At 38.8% G+C, this 18844-nt stretch overlaps 1 protein-coding gene across 1 annotated transcript; it reads left to right on the top strand.

Annotated features, from left to right (window-relative positions):
* The first annotated feature begins 908 nt into the window (after positions 1-908).
* On the top strand, positions 909-18841 carry tmbim1a (transmembrane BAX inhibitor motif containing 1a). Its single transcript, XM_049597867.1, has 12 exons — positions 909-1176; positions 11043-11360; positions 12895-12965; positions 13334-13398; positions 13484-13537; positions 13636-13686; positions 13778-13817; positions 15088-15125; positions 15221-15308; positions 15410-15505; positions 15991-16044; positions 16138-18841. Exons 2-12 carry the CDS (start codon positions 11048-11050, stop codon positions 16285-16287), a joined length of 1020 nt encoding a protein of 339 aa, XP_049453824.1. The 5' UTR covers positions 909-1176; positions 11043-11047; the 3' UTR covers positions 16288-18841.
* Positions 18842-18844: the final 3 nt, after the last annotated feature.

The following is an 18844-nucleotide window of genomic DNA, read 5'->3' as shown; positions in this document are numbered from 1 at the left end:
TGGTGTACAATTACCTCCACCAATAATCTGACTTATTCTTGTAAAAGTATTCTCCTCTTCTCCTCTTCTCCTGCCTAGCTCCTACCGATCCTCTCTCCCTACCATTGCAGGTGTTGCATCACTAGATGAGGATCTCTAATGTAACCCCCCCCACACACACACACACCCACACACACACACACACACACACACACACACACAAAACAGCGCAATATAATTCACTATCTTGCTTTTTGGTACACAGCGGCTCCCGTAGTTGTAATACGTGTTTGAAAAAGTGAGGAGCTAGAGTGCACTATCCGTGTGAATGCAATATACGATTTCAATGTTAGATGACAGAAATTCCTACACACTGTCCCTTTAATAAAACAAATTGAAGGTGCAGGTTTCAAAGAGTAGAACAGAAAAAGTCCGCTAGCTGTGTATGTTATATTTGTTTGGAAAACGTGTTTAATATAAGACAGTTGTTTTGTCGGTGAACCTTGTGAGTTGTAATGGAGTCGAATTTTGTTATGTTATCTTTATTAAATGTGGTCTGTTGTCAGTGTCAGTGTTCATATGAGTAGAGGAAAAGTCTGCTAGCTGTAGGTACATAACGAACAGTCCCTGATCCAGTGAAATACGTTACTCTGACACGTGCCAGTTTGCATAATGAGTACTTTTACTTTCGGTACTTTCAGTACAGTTTGATGTTAATACCTTTGTACTTTTACTTTAGTAAGATTTTGAATTTGTAACAGATTATTTCTATGTTTTGTTACAGTTACTTCAGTAGATCTGGGTACTTCTTCCAGCACTGCACCTTTAGTCTGTAACATGAGAAGTGCCTGTTGAAAATGAGTCAGCCAAACCCTCAGGCCTTGTTTCTCTCTGACACACACACACACACACACACACAGATTCCTCTGGACTCCACCCTGCTCTTCACTGTTCCAGGAAATGTTCTTCAGTGCTGCTTCACATCTGTGAGCTGCAGCTTCACACTCCGCAGAGCAGAGCTGACAGCAGACGGAGCAGCTTCATTATTAACCCTTTTTACACTCTCTTCACTTCTTTGGGGGTTTTTTTTGGAAACACAGAGGGCGTGGCCGACAGTGGAAACCATTCCAGTTTCCTCACTTCACCGCTGGGAATAATTACCTCCATATTGTTTCTCTCGTTGGCATCTCTTACTCGGTAAGTGGAGCTCATTTTAACTTGCTGTTATGTTTTCATGGCGGCGCAATGACCCCGAATTACAACCAACATGGATCTGAATCTGTATCTGGTGGTGTGAGCGTGTGTCTTCCAATGGCTGCCTCACAGCACTATGTCTCACCTGAAAAGGCTTTTTGTGAGCTGAGGTTTGGTGCTCAGTGAACAGGGTGGAGGAGTGGGTGTAGTCCCTGTGCTCTCTGGACACGTTTATGTTTCCTAACAGCTCCTCAGCAGCGTGAACTTCACATGTTGAAGTTTAATTTATTCACAGTTAGACTGCTGGGTTTTTGTCCTGCTGTCTGTAAACTTTGGTCAGGAAAGGGGAAACTGTGATGGTGCACATTTTTCGTGGTGACTGCAAGTATCTCGTTAACTTTCACACACACACACACACACACAGGACTGTTTGTTTGCTGCTTTGTCTCAGCCCAACCCAGAAACAGACTTTTGTTTAGGGCAGACATTTCTGACTCGTCCCACCAGGGGAATCACAGGTGTAACCAGCAAGCACTGCTGATGGCCTCGTTCCAACACAGTGTGCAGGTCAGCCAGCATGTGTCTCTGATATAAACTGATAGATACTGTAAGAGATCAGTGAGGGCCATCTGTGCAGGTCAAAATGCAGGAAAACAAGGAGATATGGACGTTTCTGAAATAAAAACAGATAAATAAATTTATTAATACATACATAAATTGTAAGATGCAGGTGTTAGGTGCCAAAATGTAGAATTAAATGTAATATATTCATTTATGTCCTGTTCAACTTTTATTTATTTATAAATATAACTTTATTTATTTCCATATTTATTTCAACATTTGTTTAATCTTGATTTATTGCCTTATTTATTTCAGCATTTATTTGATCTATTTATTTTTTTCCATAGTCATTTATTTATTCCTGTATTTATTTATTCTGTTATTCTTTCTTTCTGTATTTATGCATTTATTCCTGTATTTATTTATAATTTTATTTATTTATTTTTGTATTTTTTTCCCCATGTTGTTATTTATATATTCCTTTATTTATTTATTGTTTTATTTATTCATTTTTATATTTCGTTAGACTTTTATTTATTTATTTAGACATTTCTGTGTTTATTCATACTTTTATTTATTCATTTTTATATTAAGTTAGACTTTATTTATTTAGGCATTCCTGTATTTATTTATACTTTTATTTATTCATTTTTATATTAAGTTAGACTTTATTTATTTAGGCATTCCTCTATTTATTTATACTTTTATTTATTCATTTTTATATCTAGTTATTCTTTTATTTAGGTATTTCCATCTTTATTTATTTCTGTATCAATTTATACTTTTAGTTGTTTATTCATTTTTGCATTTATTCATTCCTGTATTTATTCATACAACTATTTATTAATACTCAAGTCATTTTTTCATACTCATAATATCCATGTCTGAAGGTCAAGAAAACTCACTGAGGGTGCAGGTTTCAAAGAGTGTAACATCTGTACACTAAAAGCAGTAGGTGGGTGATTTTTAATATACTGACCCAGTGAAATACATCAAACATTATCCTATAGGAGAAAACACTGAGACCATAAAACCCTTTGAAAAGTTTCTTAATGAGTCATATTAAGAGGATATTGAGCCTCAGACCTGAAACACATAAAGGGAATGAAACCATTACTGGGACTACAACTAACAATTATTTAATTTATTTTTATTTTTTAAATGTATTTACCCATTGATTATTTTCAAGATTAATTGTCTGTAAAGATAACAGAAAATATTCTTTCTCATATAAGAAACTGGAACCGGAGAATTTATTATTTTTTTTCTTTAAAAAATAACTCAAACTGATTATTTGTCAAGTTAGTTTGCGATTACTTTAATAGCTGACAGCTTATTGATTAATCGTTGCAACTCTAGCTTTACTAATACTGATTTCTGTAATTGAAATAATTGCATGAATTTCCCTCGTGTAATGACTTGTTGGGCATTTTCCTCTCGGTTCATTCATTCAGCTGTCAGACTCCCCATAGACACAAACACTGCTGAATTGTCTCCAGTCAGGGACTGTATGAAAGTTATCGGGGTGATGAGCGGAACTGAACCTTATTTTTCACTTTATTAAAAAGCCAAGGCCTTCTCCAAGGTTGTTAATATTTTCCCCAAACCCTTCTCTTGACTTAAATGTACCATAAAAATGGCAACACACTTCCCAGAGGTTCCACAGTTTGAGGAAAATAAACAATGACATTGTTGAATATCGCGATAACGGTATTACATGTGATAAATGAACAAATATTAAAATGTACTCAGTTTTCTGCTGTTGTCAGTCTGCTGCTGAAATATATTGTGAAAGTTGTCTTTGTGATATAACGGTAACAAATCTAACTGTTATAGGTCTGCACCTAATGCTTATTTTCATCATTGATTAATCCGCCAGTTATTTTCTCTATTAATCAATGGATTGTTTGGTTTATTTAACATTAGAAGACTGTGACACAAATCCCATTCCAGCGTCCCAGATTCCAAGTTGACATCTTTAAATGTCTTGTTTTCTTTGACCAACAATCCAAAGCCCAAAATGATAAAATTTTCCATAGTGTAAGATCAAGAAGAAGCAGCAAAGTCTCACATCTGAAAACTTGGAAGCTTTTAATGTGTTGCATTTTTGCTATATCTTCTGCAGATTGATTAACTGACGAATCTTTGCAGCTCCTAACTGTCTACTATATTGCAAAACAAGGCTGAAATAAAATCTTAATTTAGTACGAGAAAAAAAATGAGATCCTCTTCTGCTCTCCCCAAAAAAATCCGGCTACCCTACTCTTCCCTTTCCACCTTTTTCAGGCCCTAAAGTTGACATGCCGACCCTAACTTCACTGTAGATGGACAGAATAACAGAAACACTTTACAAAAACAGCCCAGCAATTAAAAAACATGTTATCAAATTCGTAATGATCAGTCTGTTTTAATTTGATTGTAAGTTTGAAGCCCACAGTGCAGAAGTACATCTTATCTGGAAAGAAGAAGTTTGAAAAGTCATGATGACAAAGGCCACATACAGGAAGACTGTTCAACAGTTGTAGATCCTCACCAGCATTAGCTACAAGACACCTTACAGGTTATTTAATCCACAGCAGTTAAATCTAAACCTGAGACAGTCCAAACAAAAAGTCAAAATTAGTAGCTTCGTCAAACCGGTTCTCACTGTGACTGTCCCGTAAGGTATTACTGGATTGTAATGCTGTCCTCCCAACTGACTTCACATGACACAGGTTGCACGGAGTCTTGCTGCCAGTGACGTGTGGAGAGCTATCTGAAGAATTGCAGTTTGTGCTGTTTATTCTTATGCATTTATTATCAGGGACATTGATCAACACGCTGTTAATGTGCCAGTGTTAGCCTGTTGTCCCACAACCTAAACTCGCTGTTCAAAACAACCCATAACACACACAACATACAAAACCAGAATCAGAGGAAGCAAGATGCAACATGAATAGCTAAACAGAATAAAAAGGTCAGAGGAGTGAGGCTGTGTCATGTAAAGTAGGACATGTATAAACAAGGCAGCTAATGCAAAACTATGTTAAACAGACGGTCAGCAAAAGCAGTAAAAACATGACAACAAAAAGTTCATTTACAGAAAATGAAAACTGACTTTTGAAAACAAAGTTTTAAAGGGACAGTTCACACCAAAATCAAAAACACACATTTTTCCTTACCTGTAGTGCTGTTTATCAGTCTTCATAGTTTTGGTGTGAGTTGCTGAATGTTGGAGCTATCAGCTGTAGAGATGTCTGCCTTTTCTCCAATATAATGAAACTAGATGGCACTCAGCTTAAAAATCCATTTGAAAAACTCAACAGCAATGTCTCTTTCCAGAAATCATGACCTGGTTACTCAAGATAATCCACAGACCTTGTTGTGAGCAGTTTTATGAAGGAACTATTTTCTTTCTACTGAGCTACATCCGCCAACTGTATCAACACACAGAAGGAAACGTTCATCTACACATGTCTGAGAGGCTCGTGATAGTGCGAGATGTAAACATTAACCTTTTAAAAACGGACGTTCTGTGGGATCCTTTTTGAATCTATATAAAATAAAACCATAATGGCTAGAGCATTCATTCTTTCTGCAGCAGGAAGCTAAGGCCTCTGCTGTCTTTGTCATCATGTTGCCTTACCTTACATGTTGTGCAAACGTGGTGACAACACGTGGTGATACTAGTATTTCCCCCTAATAGCCACAGGAGATCTTTCTTTCCATAATCCTTTTTATATCGATCTAAAATAAAAACCATAATAGCTAGAACATTCATCCTTTTTGCAGCAGAAAGCTAAGGCTTCTGTCTTCTGTGGCATTATGCTCATAATGATGTTATTGTGTTACATCATGTGCAGTGCAAAACTATGCGAAAATACACAAAGGTGCCAACGGAACAAGGTCTGTGGATTATTTTGAGTGACCGGGTCATGACTGATGATATCTCCAACATTCAGCAACTCGCACCAAAACAATCTAGACTGATAAACAGCACGACAGGTAAGAGGGTAAAGTGTATTTATGATAATGGGGCAAATGGTCCCTTGAAAGTTACGTGCAAAGGATCGGTAAGTGTACGGCTGCACGATATGCAAAAAAAATCATATTGCAATAATTTTGACAGATACTGTGATTGCAATGTGTCGCTGTTTTATTGAGAGTGGTAATTTTTTGCATTTTATTTTCACTGAAAAAAATATGTAAAACCGATGATGAGGTCTTTAACAAACACACATGTTCCCTTACGTCTGGGCCACACTGCCTATGTGAGCAGGCTACCTCACTGAACTGCTGCGGCTCGCAGGCATGCAGTGTTCACCCTGACAGCGTTACTGCTGCAGAGCTGCCTGCTGCTATAGGTACTGTATTCCCACAATTAATAGTCGGTACTTAGGGGCAACTAGTAGCTCAGTGGGAATGCGATCCATGTACAAAGGTAGTGTCCCTGCCGCAGCGGCCAAGGATGCGCTTCCAGCCCTGGGCCCTTTGTTGCATGTCATCCTCTCTTTCCCCCTTTTCACGTTAAAAACTGTCCTGCCATTAAAGGCAGAAAGCCCCCCCAAAAATCTATCTTATCTATCTGTCAAAAGGCTATTTTCACTGTTGATTTTGGGCTGAAACCGCACATATTACATAGAAAAAATAGGCGAGACTTTAGATGATCTGCAGCTGAGCAGCAGCTTGAGCCACTGCTTACGCGGGCAGTGTGGCCCGGGCATTGAATGATTTGTAGGCTGGGGCCTCCCTGTAGCACCACAATGCTACGTTTGTGGTGGTATGCTGTGACACATTTTACCTTTTTAATAAAAAAAAATGCTGCTCCTGCAGTTTGGATATTGCACTTGGTCATATTGTGATTTTAATATTTTGATCAATTGTGCAGGTCTAGGTAAGAATTACTACGTCGTATATTTACCTGAAGGATCTTCCAAAACTGGGAAGCTCTTACTGAAAGACGTTTACCTCTTTATGTGTCCTCTGACTCTGAATCTTGTTCATGTGTCACCAACATTTTCCAGAGAGTTTGGTAAATGGAAGAGGTGCAAATACATTACGAATTTTGAGTTAACAGGCATTGTGACGTTTGATGAAACTTTCCCAGCAAAGGAGACCATGTCCAGGAAGTATATTACAGCGGTGGTAGCTTTTAAGTTTATTATCCAGGAACTTAAGAGCTCGGTTATACAGACTGTACAGGCTTTAATATTGTATCTGTGGTTAGGCTGCATGGACGTAAACAAACTCGTTGTCAGAGGGTGTAGCACTGACTCAGAACCATGACAGTGATGACTTCTGTCGGTGGAGATGACGATGAAGTATAATAATCAGTTGTGGGAAATCAACATCAGCTGTCAGCTCTAACTCATTTCTCACTACAGCTGGTCCGTCAACCCCTGAGACAGTTTCTCAGTGTCCTACAGACAAGTTACACCCTCCTGTTCAAACACCTCTCGCCCTCTCGTTTGCTAACTGTGCGTCTCAGTGACCAAAGAAGTGATCGGCTCTGAGGCTCCGTCTCTGACTGTTTGACTGCTCTGAAGCACTTTTTCCATTTTGCTGTTTTCTGTCCTGTTGCTTGGTGCTCTGGGTGTGATGTAATGGCAGCATGAGGTGGAGCCAGCTCTTGAATTCCTTTACTGTGCATATTCCCCTAAAAAGCACCAGTGGATAAATAAGCGAGCCAAAAGGAACCTTCTTAGAAACAGGGGTCAGTCTGTTTAACATGGTGGCTTAGTGTCTATTTTGGTATTCTAACGAGTCAGAGATCATCTGCAACATGTGAGAGAAATTATGTTTAAAATCTGAATGATTCATGTCGTAAAAGTGGGTTCATTTTGTTGGTAAAGCACTTACAGTGTTGTGTAAAAGTACCACAGCTCCCTTAATAATCATTGTAGAAACATGGAATAGTTTGGCCATATGTGAAAACTGTGTGTGTGCGTGTGTGTGTTTCAGAGGGTGTGAGGTTTATTATTAGAAATTTCCCTCAGAGACATATGTGGTGGTTTTTGAGAACCACATTTCTAAGCAGAACCACATGTCACTTTAACCTGATACAACCCCAAATGGATCCTTTAAAGGGGTAGTTTGGACTTTTGGAAGTGGGGGTTGTATGAGGTACTTATCCATAGTTAGGGTACTCTCTACATAGATGGCAGTTGGCACGCCCCCAGTTTATTTAGCCACCTAAAAACTCAATTTCAGTATAAGTGGACACTGTATTCAGAATATTTTCACCGCTTTACACTCACCAGCTACTTTGTTAGGTACACTTCTACTATAGTCTGTAGTAATTTCACTTTCAGCTATGTTTGTTGTGCTGTGTGTGACAGTATGACGTCAGTTTGTCAGCAAATCAAAATATTGCGAGAATCGCGATATGAATTTTTCATATCATATAAAAAATTATACGGGTATTATCGGGAACAATGTGATATGGCACACCTCTAGTTTTGATATAGTTTTGCTGTTGTTAAACGTGGTTCTCAGTGAATCAATATGTTAGCCACTTTCCATGGAGGTATGCAAAAAAAAATACAAAGCAGTACACTGCTTCTGTGGCACTGCTTCTGCTTGCCTCTCCAAAATGGGAGACTTGTTGTTTATCAGTCTAGATTGATAGTCAAAGTGGTGCATGTTTATTACTAAAATGCAAATGAACAAAGATAAAATATGTGCTAATTTGCTGTCAGTAACGTGTATGTCATGTAACATGTGTGTCATAGTAATTATATAAATCAAAAATCAATTAAAAAAAACTTGTTCAGAAGAATAAACTAACATATATAACAATGTAAAATAATATTAAAATGTACTAATTAACTTTGTAATTGAACTAGGGATGCACCCATTTTGAAATTCTGGGCTGATACTGACGCTAACGTTTGAAATAACAATTTCCCCAATAGCCGATACCAACGTTTTTATAGTGGTGTTTCTTTTGTTTTTTGTTGGTATTTTTTATTCTTTTGTTTCAGGGAAACACAGAAATCTACAGTTTAAAAAATAAATGAGCAATTTTCAAGTCATTCAGTCTTTCATTACACTACCTTTGAATGAGCGCAAATTCAGTAATACACATTTATGAAACAACCTTTAACGTAACCTTGTTTCAAATGCAAAACATCTTTTAAAAAAAAAAGTTTTACTACATATGATCCATCATAATTCCCTTTCTAATATCTGTTTTACAGTGCTGTGAGAACATCAACAAATTTCTCCTTCAAACAGCTGGATTTATTCAAGTTTCTCACCAAAAGCTGCATTTTACAAGATTACATTGAACACATCATGAACAGAACACAATTTACCTTCGCCCATACTCATTTTTACTGAATAGAGATTGAACACTTCACAATGTAAATCAATGTAGCCTCTGTGAGCTGTTCATTGTGGCCACCGCCTGCTTAGAGGTAACAATAACTAGCTGCTAACTGCTAACAGCTAACTTAACGAGCTCTGCTCCTGCTGATTTCATGTTCCTTCTCTCCACATCCACTCCTCTCAGTAGTGTAGTGGTAGTTGAGTGGGCACCTGAGAGCTTTTGTCGTTTTGACATGTTAATGAGTGCATTTTGGGGTTCACATGACATCAGATAACTCACCTGTCTCTCCCAGAGAGCAGGTAAAGTGTAACGAGCTAAAGAGGGGGGCGGCAAGAACCCAGAAAAAAAGACCTCTCTATTATTTAGTATTTTTCCTGTGTAGTCACGTTGTTGTGGTCTGATGTAATATTTCAAAAATAATAGTATTAGTAAAAATAGTGAGAGATAAAGGTTTTGATTTTATTTATTTTTTTCTTACCCCATTTGTGGCGCCCCCATGGATGACAGCCTCCATAGCATTTGCCCAAACTACCTATGCCACGGGCTGGCACTGACTGTAATACGCTGACTGTTGACCTCATACAGCCACACTTCAAAAAATCCAAACTATTCCTTTAAGTTCATCTCATTACCCAGCCTAATATAAGTGTTGGATAAATATGCGTGCTCACAAATTCACACACCAACAGCAGCTCTGTGCACAGGCCTGAACCCAGTCTGTGCTTTTATTCAGTTAGTGAAACCAGGAATATGCAGTTATGTATGTGTATGTGAACATGTTTGTGATGGTTTATAAGGTAGGGTTGTCTCAAACTACAGCATAACGTCATAGATGTTTATTAACATCATAGATTTCACTGTATGTAGTGTATCCTTCTGTTATCTTAGGAACTGTAACTCTAGATCAGTGGTTCTAAAGTGGTGGGTCGCGGTCCAAAAGTGGGTCACGGGTCCATTCTAGTGGACTCATGAATGTGTCAAGTTTGTTAAAAAAAAAAAAAAAAATTATTTCTAAGAACAGTGAATTTCCAGGACAGAGCTTTTATTTTGAAGTGAGCGACTAATGGACAGCTGCTTGACAGAGACAGCAAACTAGCCCGACGACATGGCCAAACACAAGTATGACGCTGAATGTATTAAACACTGTGGATCTTGAACTGATTACTAAAGAGAAATCTGGACCCTGTAGCTGAACCACTTGGGAGCCCTTCCTCTAGAAGGTCATTGTGATATTGAAAATCAGTGAACAGAACTGCTTTATGGTAGCGCTGGACAGTATATAAATGTTACATCAGTATCATGATATGGGACAAGATATCGTCTTAGATTTTATTGTAATATCATAAATGTTGTCTGGTATCAAAGGCTGCAAAGTGAAGTCATTTAAAGTGATGTCATTTCCTGAACTTAGCAGTTTGTTAGCTTTTCTTCACCCACTTAGTCATTATCACATTTAAATCTCACTGTGTAAATCTTTTATGAAAGCACCAATAGTCAACCCTACAACATTGTCAGAATAATATCCAGGTATTTGTTCAGAAAAACTCAACATCAATGTCTCTTTCCAGAAATCATGACCTGGTTACTCAAGATAATCCACAGACCTTGTTGTGAGCAGTTCCATTGGTTTCATCAACATTGTGGATTATCTTGAGTAACCAGGTCATGGTTTCTGGAAAGACACATTGCTGTTGAGTTTTTCAAATGTATTTTTTTGGCACTCTGAGCACCACAAGCTGAGTGCCATCTAGTTCCATTATATTGGAGAGATTGATAAACAGCACTAAGAGGGAAAATGTGTTTTTGATATTGGAATGGACTGTCCCTTTAAGGCACACGCAGTTATACAGGTATACAGTATCTGTGATAAGCTGAAATTGGCGGATAATATTGGGCACGTATTCATTCCTGTTGTTTGTTCACTCTCTGTTATCAGCTTTTGTACATAGAAATGTGAAACAGACGTGAACTGTATTTTCTCCAACTTCTCTCCCCACAGGTGAAATGTCCAGGTCAGACTACCCTCCAGGGTACGACGACTCCCGGGGACCGCTGTATGCACCTCAGGGTGGGAATTACCCACCACCTCCTGCATATGGCTTCCCTGGCTATGGTGGTCCCCAGCCAGGCCAGCCCTCTGCTCCCTACCCCAGTGGTCCAAACGCTCCCATGTATCCAGGCCAGCCAGGGGGCTATCCTCCCGGCCCGTACCATGGACAGCCGCACCCTGGCGGGCCTCCAGGACCCGGATACCACAGTCCCCCTCCCATGCCTCCTGTCATGCCACCGACCTTGCCATCAGATGTCCTGAGCTCTGGTAAGATGGGGCCTGCTGAGCATATCAGTGTGTGTCTGCAAATGGGGTTAGGCTTCTTTTTTTTTTTTTTTTTTTTTTTTTGGAACACTGTGAAATAGCAGCAAGCCTTCATCCAACCAGCAAAATTGAGAAAATAGCCCTGGCCAATTGCTGACACTAAATTAAAGGTGAAAAAATATTGAGGCTCAGTTTGTTTAAAAAATTTTACACATTTTCGCAAAATATGCTTATTCATTTTTGCGCCCAGAGGTAGATGAGTAGACTGTTAGCACTCAAATCTGTACGATAAATAAGAAGTGGGATTTATAGTTGTGCGTCAGCTCTATGTAGAGCCTACACACGTGGCCTTCGCCGTTGTGACCATTTTTACTTGTGAGGTGGTGTGTCTGTGTCACTCTGCAGTTACACCTCCGAAGCACTAGTCGGTGGTGGGGATTCTGTGAGGTGCTGTAAAGTTTAGTTGAAAACACACCCAAAGCACCCATTAAACACCCATTAAACACACATTAAACACACATTAAACACCCATTAAACATGGCTTCATAGAGACAATTTCAATCACAAGTACACAAATCAGCTTCACTGTAACTCACAGCATTCACAGACAAACACTTGTCTTTATCTGGACACACATTCCCCACAAATACAACATGCTAACGTTATTGGCAGAAGCCTATGGCATTTTACAATGTACAGATTAGCCTAGCGGCGAGCAGACATTTCCTCTACTCATATGATGTTAGGGATAGCAGCAACATTAAACAAAAAGTAACACTACAAAACTCAGCTCCATTACAGCTCACAAGGTTCACCGACAAAACAACTCTCTTATACTAAACACGTTTAACAAACAAATACAACATTCTAACGTTATTAGCACAAGGCATTTTACATTTTACATTGTATAAATTAGCCTAGCCACGAGCAGAGATTACCTCTGCTCATATGAAGCCAGGATAAATTACACACAAGACTTAAAATGCTATTTTGTGGAGGCTTTATTGTCTCCACAATTTATTGTTTGTAATCTGTGAAATTAAAGTAATTAAAAGCGTTGTTTCCGCTGAGGGAAATGGTTTCAGCTTACAAAAATAGACAAGGGGTCTGTGTCGACGTGAGTAACATTTCTAGGGAGGTGCACAGCAAGCTACGGGGTAGGCTCTACATGGACGCAGCTGCGTCGATCTGACGCAGAAGTATAAATCTTGCTTAACGCTTAGCATAAAGATGGAAGCAGGGAGAATCAACGAGCCAGGCTCTGATGAAAGGTATTAAAATCCACCTACCAACACATCTAAAGCTCACTAATTAGCAAGTTATATGTACTGGTTAATGGTTAATGTGTACAGACAGGTATTGGTCTTCTCATGGCAATCAAGTCAGTAAAAGTATTTTCCATAATGTCAAACCATGACTTTACACTTTGAATTTACAGCATGATGCCTCCTCTCTAACTCTTCATTGGTCACTGATGACATGTTTCCTGTTGCTCTTTGTCATCACTGCTCATATTTCTGTTCTGCTGATAACACAGGTGGTGATGGGTTTGCGGCAAGCGGCAGCGGTTTTGACGATCTGAGCATCCGGCATGCCTTCATCAGGAAGGTAAATCACACTTGTCACACAAACCAAACTATATGAGCCCAAATTTGTGTCTGCCTTGTGGTATTATGCCGCAGTATGCCATAAAAATATCATAAATAGGTCATAATATATTGTGTGCAACCATAAAAATCCATAGTATATGATGTCACAAAATAATTCACAAAAACTAATAGTATAGCATTTCATTTAAAAAAAAAAATAAATCAAAACTTCATAGTATGTCAGAATAAGTCATAGTACAGTTTGTCATAAAGCATATGTCATAAGCGTTTTCGTATGTTGTAAGTAGTTACATTAAATCTGGTCTCCACTGATGTCAAATATGTGATTACACATACTACCTGCCTTTGTCCGTGTGTGTTTTTCAGGTGTATCTGATTCTGGCTGTTCAGCTCCTCGTCACCACAGCCATCGTGGCCGTGTTCACATTTGTGTGAGTATGCAGTGTGTGTTTGTGTGTTTGTTTGTGGTCTGTCAGTGTGTCACACTGTTGTTAACTCTGCCTCTGTGTCTCACAGCAAACCCGTCAAATATTTCGTAAGGCGAAACAAAGCCATCTACTGGACTTCATAGTAAGTCTCACTCTGTGGTGACACCTTTTAAAGTCATGTTTTATAGGAACCAAAATGAAGTTCATGAACTTATTCATCTGTGCATTGTGTTGTTACAGCGCTGTGTATATCGTCACCCACCTGGTGCTGGTCTGCTGTAAGGGCCCTAGGTGAGTGTGACCGCTCAGTGTTTTAAAGAGTATTTGTACAAAGAATATACATAAATCTGCATTGAATTTTCTTACCACACTCTCTTTGTAGGAGGAAGTTCCCGTGGAACGTCATCCTGCTGTCAGTCTTTGTAAGTCAGACGTCTTGTGGTTGACTTGTGAAGTAGGAAGTTGAGACTCATGATGAATGACAGTTTCCTGGACTTGGATCGAGTTCTATTTTAGACTTAGCTTTGTCAGTGATGACTTACATCAGCCTATGCTGGTGTTATCTCAATGTTCCAAGTTTGACTTTGATACTAAACAGTGAGTCACCACACATGACCCAGGCTGCGTTTACATAATACTTTGATATGTTATATCTGTTTTATCAGCTCTGTGCACAAAATGGCTCCATGTATAACTTCATGGGCCATAAGGTGTTGTTTTTGTCATATAGCTGACCCATACTGGTATAATTTTTAATATCATATGAAAAATTCATATCATGATACTCATGATACTTAGACGTTTTGACACTGATGTCACACTGTTACCCACGGCAACAACAAGCATGGCTGAGAGTGAAGTTATTAGCGACGCTGCTGTGGTTCCAAAGAGGAGCAGCTTCAGTAGTGTGGAATAAACTGTGGCGTCCTGAATGTTTTATGAACAGCCCCGGACTTCTCAGACTCTTTTAGTGTCTTACTGCTCAGAGGGAACTCATTCAGCGGCTCCTCTGGCAGCAGCACAGCGTCTCTCCCTCTCCTCTCTTGCTGTACTCACACGGGAGTCAGTGTCGTCAAGTGATTTTGTCATAAAGCTTTGGTGATGTAAACCTATGTGACGCTCGCGGCTCGACAAAAAACTACACATATGTGACTGTGTGATAGTTGTGGTATCATAACAGCCTGTCACAGGTTGCAGCGTGATGATTAGAGGAGAAATGGCAGAGCATAAAGGTCCAGGTGGAAAAAAAACAACTCAGTCATTTAGGATTTTACTAAATGAAGGAAACCACCTGTTGATTGATATATATAGATCCCAGGGGACATTTTTGTGTTTGGGAGCTGTTTAAATGTGTAATTTGTGGTAGATTTTATTTTTGTTGAATTATTAAGATTGTATACAGAATCTGAGTTACTGTTGTTGTTCACAAACTAAAGAAATGAGAGATCATTTTAGTTTTTATTGAATATTTGAAGTAAACTGTAAAACTATATCATTGATTTTGTTGCAATTTTATGTTCTTAAATGAATAATTTATATATATATTTTTTTTACTAATTTGTCATATCATCAAGAATATCGTTATCACAAAAATACCCAGAAATATTGTGATATTATTTTAGGGACATATCGCCCACCCCTAGATGTGACTGTATTTTCTGGCAAACAGACCTTTTGTGTATTGTCTTACAGACCCTGGCTCTGTCGTACATGACTGGATCGATCTCCAGGTAAAAACAAACAAAGTCGTTCAGTCCACGCAGTCGTGTTTTCACAGCGGTACAGTTTCCCTCTGAATTAACCGTGTGCTGCTCTTTATTTTCAGTTACTACGATACAAAAGCAGTGTTTCTTGCTCTGGGGATCACTGCAGTCGTCTGCATCGCCGTCACCATCTTCTGCTTCCAGACAAAGGTAGGATGTGTGTGCGTGAGCGCTTATCAGCTTCAAATGGCCGCAGTGTGTTTGTGCAGTCACACGTGTATTAACCAGCTGTTGGTGCTTTCTCTTTCTAGGTGGACTTCACCAAGTGCCAGGGACTTTTCTGTGTCCTGGGGATCGTAGTATTTGTGATCGGCATCATAACAACCATTGTGCTGTCATTCAAATATGTGAGTTTAAGCATTATGCAAATGCTTAAAATGTTTAAGCATTATGTAAATAATACATAAATAAGCAATAACAATAAAATAATAATTGAAACAATAATTAATTAATTAATTACAAAATTAATTAATTAATTATTAATTAAATTAATTAAATAAAATAAATAAATAAAAAATAAATAAATGTTGAAAAAGAAATACATTAAAAATAAATTTACAAAAAAATGTAGAAATAAATTAGATGTTTATTTATGTCCTGTTTATCAGCTTTCTTTTCGCATTTATTTATTTCCATATCTATTACATTTATTCGTTCATTTATTTATTTTCGTATTTATTTCTGCTTGTATGTATTTTTACATTTATTTCATCCTTGTGTTTATGTATGTATTTATTAATTAAATTATTTAAATGATAAATACATACATCAATTTAAACTTACACTTAAGTCATTTTTTGTCCCCCATATGTAATGACTGTGTGTTTTGCAGATTCCATGGCTTCACATGCTTTACGCAGCCATTGGAGCCATAGCCTTCACTCTGGTAAGTATTTAACTTAACAATATGAAATTTCACGTTTGATGGCGGTTTTATCTACAGGGTTGTAATTCTGAATATTTCTTGCATCTCTCGTAGTTCCTAGCATACCACACACAGCTGCTGATAGGGAACAGGAAGCACTCCATCAGCCCGGAGGAGTACGTGTTCGCCGCGCTCTCCATCTACGTCGACATCGTCCAGATCTTCCTTTTCCTGCTGCAAATCATCGGTGCCTCGACCAAATAAATCTACCAAAGGGTACACAACCGACTTGGGTCAACAAAACGCACGCAGGCGCCTGCAAAAACCATTCCATGCTTTTAAAAACCTTTTTGTGTTCAGTCAGAATCAGGATACGTTTATAAAATCATGATGCACTCCGATGAAAACGTCAAAGGGCTGAAATTCAGATTTTGTCACAGGTTAATCCTGTGCACAAAAAAATGCACTTTTTTTCCTGAAACTAATATTTGTCTATATCTGCATTAAGCAACTTACCAGTGGTTTAAAAAGAATATTAATACTACAGTATAAATACAGCAAATACCTATAGACACTGGATCGCCAGCTGCAACATGTATTCACTCTCGCTGGACTTCAGTTAAGGCGGACAGTGTCTCTCTGCATGTAGATGTAAAGTCATCCATGACCTCAGGCCCGTCTGTATAAATGTTGTTTCTTCTAATGTTCAAACTCCAGTTCGCCGACAGAGACCCATCTCTGGTTGGCTTTGACGTACAGTAGAGGGGTGGGCAATACCACAAAAGCAAAATTTGGTTTAGATTGGGTACCAAGTTATAGCAGGGCCACGATAATGATGGTACATATCATAATTTACGAATAATAGGCTACTTCTGAATCAATTTTGATTACCAAAGACATAAGGAATTTCTTTCTACTTTGAATATTAATATTCTCTGTTTATTACTGAAAGGAATAGTTCCACATTTTGGGAAATTTGTATGAAAAGATTGATACCACTCATGTCTGTCCGCTAAATGTAAACCTACAGCCTGCAGAGGTGGAGGAGGAGCTTGGAGCTTTTACTTAAGTGTCAAGTGTAGAAATACTCGATTACAGTGGTTCCCAACTGTGGGTCGTGGTGGGTCTATTCTAAATGGACTGCAAGTGACTCTCAAATGTGTCGTTTGAAAAAAAAACAAACAAAAAAAAAACGAAGAAAAACACACAGTTTTTAACTGCAGTGAATTTCTGAAACAAAGCCATATCTCAATTCAGGGACTGTAGCCTTCAAAGACCGATTGCATCACATCATCACATCGGCGCCACCAAGTCTGTCCCATTTCAAAGGCTCCGTCAAATGCGGCCGACAAATGTAGCATTCTTTCCCAGAATCTGGAGGATTCAACGGATGAATCCTTCGTGGCCCAGCCTATCCCAAGATGCATTTCGTGCCGGTGACGATTATAGTTAAGTTAACTGACAGTTGTTACCTATCTAACAGTTAACTGTTGCTAACATTACTATTAGCTAAAAGTACACAGCTTAAATGTAATGAGTTTGCCTGAAAACGGTCCATCAGCCTGAACTATATCAAACGGCGGTGTCTCAGTATTAAATTAAAAAGAAAAATTCATATAATAACAATCTCTGGGTCCGTGATTTAGGGCTAACTAACCTACAACAACGGGTCAGGGCGAGAACAACTGGTGATGCAACCAGGAAATCCTCCGCGGACCAGACTGTCCCATTTCGGAGACCGTTCGGTTTGGCTGATGTCGACCGTGAAGGCCACATCCCTCAAAGGCAGCAGCCCCTGAATTGAAACACGGCCAAAGGGACAGCTACTTAACAAAGACGGCAAACCAGCCCAAAGCCATGGCCACACGCAAGTATGACGCTGAATGTGTTAAACTCTGTGGGCCTTGGACTAATGACTAAGTAGAAATCTGGACCAGTTGGGAACCACTGCTCTATTACATGGTAAAGTTCCTGCACTTGAGAAAGTAAATCAGCATATTTCTGAAATTATTTAGCTTTAATTCTACAGGTACGCATGTTGGAAGGCAAAACAGGCTTTAATGGTAATTAGTAATTGATGTGATCATGGGGGGGCATGCACAGAACAGCAGCTGGCAAGCTTACTAAGACTTTAGTGCCTAAAACGTGATGCTACATATGGTATTGATCCCTATGATGTTAGTATGGATAGTCAAAACTACATTTGTTTCGGCAGGATTGATACTTTGGTGATTGATCTGCCCACCCCTGAAGTACAGCTCAGTACACATTATGACAGCATCAGATCTGCTGTCACCGCTTCATATTTACAAGCCTTTGCTGGTGGTTTAATATGTTTCTAACTATAAACAGTCTACATCACTACAGTGCCTTCACAATGAGGATGTTTCTGAGATTAGATTTTTTTACTTTAAGAAGTACAGGGTTATACTCCACAAGCTTTTATAGTATTGTTACATATGTGTCTGTTTATATATTCTCATGTTACAGTCAGATACGGAGTGCCAGCAGGGGGTGTTTTTCTCACAGGATAACACAATCAGTGCCTTGGTGTTAAATTATTGGAACATTCCCGAGAGTCGGTGAGTTCCAGCTCATGTGGCATTGTCCAAAAGCTCCTGAATGATCAACCCCGCCCATCTGGTCCTCATGTGCACACTCATACACACATACAACCCTTGACTCGAAACAGCTAAGGCAGACATTTTGAATATGCAGCACAGCTGGTCAGTGTGGGGGATGGGTTTGTAAATATACATATCAATGATTAGGAAAATTTGTTTGCCTTTTGGTATCAAATAAACATTTGTATTTGTGAGTT

This window comes from Epinephelus fuscoguttatus, linkage group LG15 (assembly GCF_011397635.1).
Source record: "Epinephelus fuscoguttatus linkage group LG15, E.fuscoguttatus.final_Chr_v1".
NCBI classification, from domain to species: Eukaryota; Metazoa; Chordata; class Actinopteri; order Perciformes; family Serranidae; genus Epinephelus; species Epinephelus fuscoguttatus.
This window is presented reverse-complemented; position numbering and strand designations above follow the sequence as displayed.